General features: G+C 41.4%; 1 protein-coding gene across 1 annotated transcript in view; it reads left to right on the top strand.

Moving 5' to 3' along the window:
• LOC137994365 (noelin-like) overlaps positions 1 to 740 on the top strand; it is a 19,741-nt gene extending 19,001 nt beyond the window's left edge. The window contains exon 7 of the mRNA XM_068839941.1: positions 402 to 740. Coding sequence (XP_068696042.1) covers positions 402 to 655 — 254 coding nt within the window. The 3' untranslated portion in view covers positions 656 to 740. The remainder of the gene's footprint in view (positions 1 to 401) is intronic.
• Positions 741 to 2,500: the final 1,760 nt, after the last annotated feature.

The following is a 2,500-nucleotide window of genomic DNA, read 5'->3' as shown; positions in this document are numbered from 1 at the left end:
ATTCATTATTCTTCAACCCAGAGTAGCATCAAACTTTTCCTGATAGTCAACCTGGTTGCATTGTGAACCTCAAGTATTTACTAGCTCCTGTGTAAATAAGGTTCCGAATAATCCGCTCGTGTCAAGAATTGGCTATTATTGTGGGTTTCTGCTGGCGATTTTTCGCTGCCGCGTCACCACAATTTTTAGTCTGTTCGGATTAAACTTTGATTTGCCTGCAATTGTTATCGTGACTGACCATCAATATCACCATAGTTGCATTTGAAACGCGATTTGAGTATCGTTGTATCTATTAGAGCCAAAATGATCCAAAGTGGTTCTACAGTACACCCTCGTTAGTGACGTGGTGTCTGACAAAATATAGAATGGCAAAATCCCATTCTTTCTCTTGTATTTTTTAGGACCTATCACTTCGATTGGGAATGCTTTTGTTGCTTGTGGAGTGATCTACACTATTGACGAGCCCGATGACAGATTCACCAAAATCAACTTTGCTTACGACACGAAGACAGGAAATCAGTGGAACCCAAACATAAAATTTATTAACCAGTACTTGTACAGCTCCATGGTTGATTACAATCCAAGGGAGAAATTATTATACGCTTGGGATAGCCAACATCAAGTCACTTATCCCATTATTTTTGAGAAACATTGAAGCACACCAAATGGTTTTATGCTCAAATGAAAAATTGTAAACATCGGAAATATAATGGTATATTAAAATTGCCCATTTAATGATTTTGCAGGCCGCACGCTGAAATCTGTGATAAATTATCACTGACAGACTAGTAATCATTACTAAAGCACCCCCGCTGCACAAATAGTTTTGCGAACATATCGCTCCAAAGTTTTCTTTAAAATAAAAACCGGTTTCGTGCAGTACTATTACTTTCCTGTGTAGTATGCATGAGTTCTTTACATAACTAATAGTTCGTGAAAATGTTTCAAAGGGATTCGTGAGTTCTCAAGGTTTAATATAAAACTGGTGAAAAAGGCGGGTTTTTTCTTTGTTTTAATAACATAGAGAGTTAAGGCAAAGACAACGACGACGGCTATGAGAACGTCATCTAAAAATTTGTCCTCGCATTATATTCTCATAATTTGGCGATTATTACAAGTCGTTCGGCACGGAAAATGTGTTCGAACTTTCCAGGAATCTTTTTCCAGGAAGATCGCTAGGAACGGCGTGGGTGTACGGATCGAAAGTTATCGTTGGGTTCTCACGTCCTCAACATATCCTCAAATTCAGATCATTGCAAGCCTGCGTAGCTGGTAGGATATTTTATCGCTGGATTATTCGAACAGGAGCGAGTAACGCCTCGAGGTGGCCGCGAGTTGGCCGCGAGTGACATGGTGACGAGTACTTTTGATTTTCGTTCGCGTCTTCGCCACCTCGTAGCCCCGCGCACTCGCTGTCAAAACACAACGGACAGCCATCGATTTATTCGCGCGTGTTAAAATATTCCCGTAAGAAAATATTTCCCCAGCAACACAGGCTAGACCATTGCACGAGGACGAGGACGGCAAAGAAATGTGCAAAAGTGTAAACTGCTCGTGTAGGGCGTGAAGAGACATTGGTTTTGCTCATTAAAGTGCCGATGAAGTAAAAAATATCTTTAAGGACCTTTAAAAATGATGAATTCTGGTTTTTTCTATTTTAGAATATTTTCTCTCCTTTCCGAGATATGTTGATTGATGAGGTCACAAACTGTATACATGACTGTAATTAATCCCAAAATTGAGAATATCCGGGAAAATATTGAATGGGTGTTGTTCAAACTTGGCATGACACCCATTAAGAGGTTGCCATGGAAACACTCTCGTTTCTACTTACTCTCGCTGACGATTTAGCGCTGTTGTCCTCCACTGCCTAAACAGCTAAAATTGGGAACAAATGAGTTGGTTAGTTGTTCCCCTTAAAATTTGGCTTGTGAATTACTCTTCAAAAGTTGCTGTCAGCTAAAATGGTTCACGTTCCCTTGTTTCCAAAGATATTTTGTGTTTAAGTGAAGCTGTGATCTTCGCAGTTATGAGCGCAATTTTTGCAATTGCGTAGAGAAGCCTGAAAAATTCAGGACTTCAATGGGGTTTGAACCCGTGACCTCGCGATTCCGGTGCGACGCTCTAACCAACTGAGCTATGAGGCCACTGACGTTGGGAGCTGAGTGGTCATCTGGTCACGGGTTCAAACCCCATTGAAGTCCTGAATTTTTCAGGCCTCTCTACGCAATACGAGCGTCAAGAGTTTCGCGCTTCCGGTTGAAACGCAGCGCATCATGGGATAGGCTGTGAGCACCAATTCTTGAATGCCAGCCATACTGAGGGCGCTTTCCATTTGACAGAACTGACCGGCCAGACCGGGCATTTGGGAGGAATAACTCCACAACGCCTTCAAATTAACAAACCTCGAGGATGATATATACTTTTCCATAAGAATATGAGGGATTATCGTGCAAGTGTTCCTTTAAATTGTTGCATTTTCTTTGCAAAATGGCGGATC

This window comes from Montipora foliosa, chromosome 3, assembly GCF_036669935.1.
Source record: "Montipora foliosa isolate CH-2021 chromosome 3, ASM3666993v2, whole genome shotgun sequence".
In the NCBI taxonomy this organism is placed as follows: domain Eukaryota; kingdom Metazoa; phylum Cnidaria; class Anthozoa; order Scleractinia; family Acroporidae; genus Montipora; species Montipora foliosa.
Note: the sequence above shows the minus strand (reverse complement) of the source record. Positions and strands in the feature narration are given on the sequence as shown.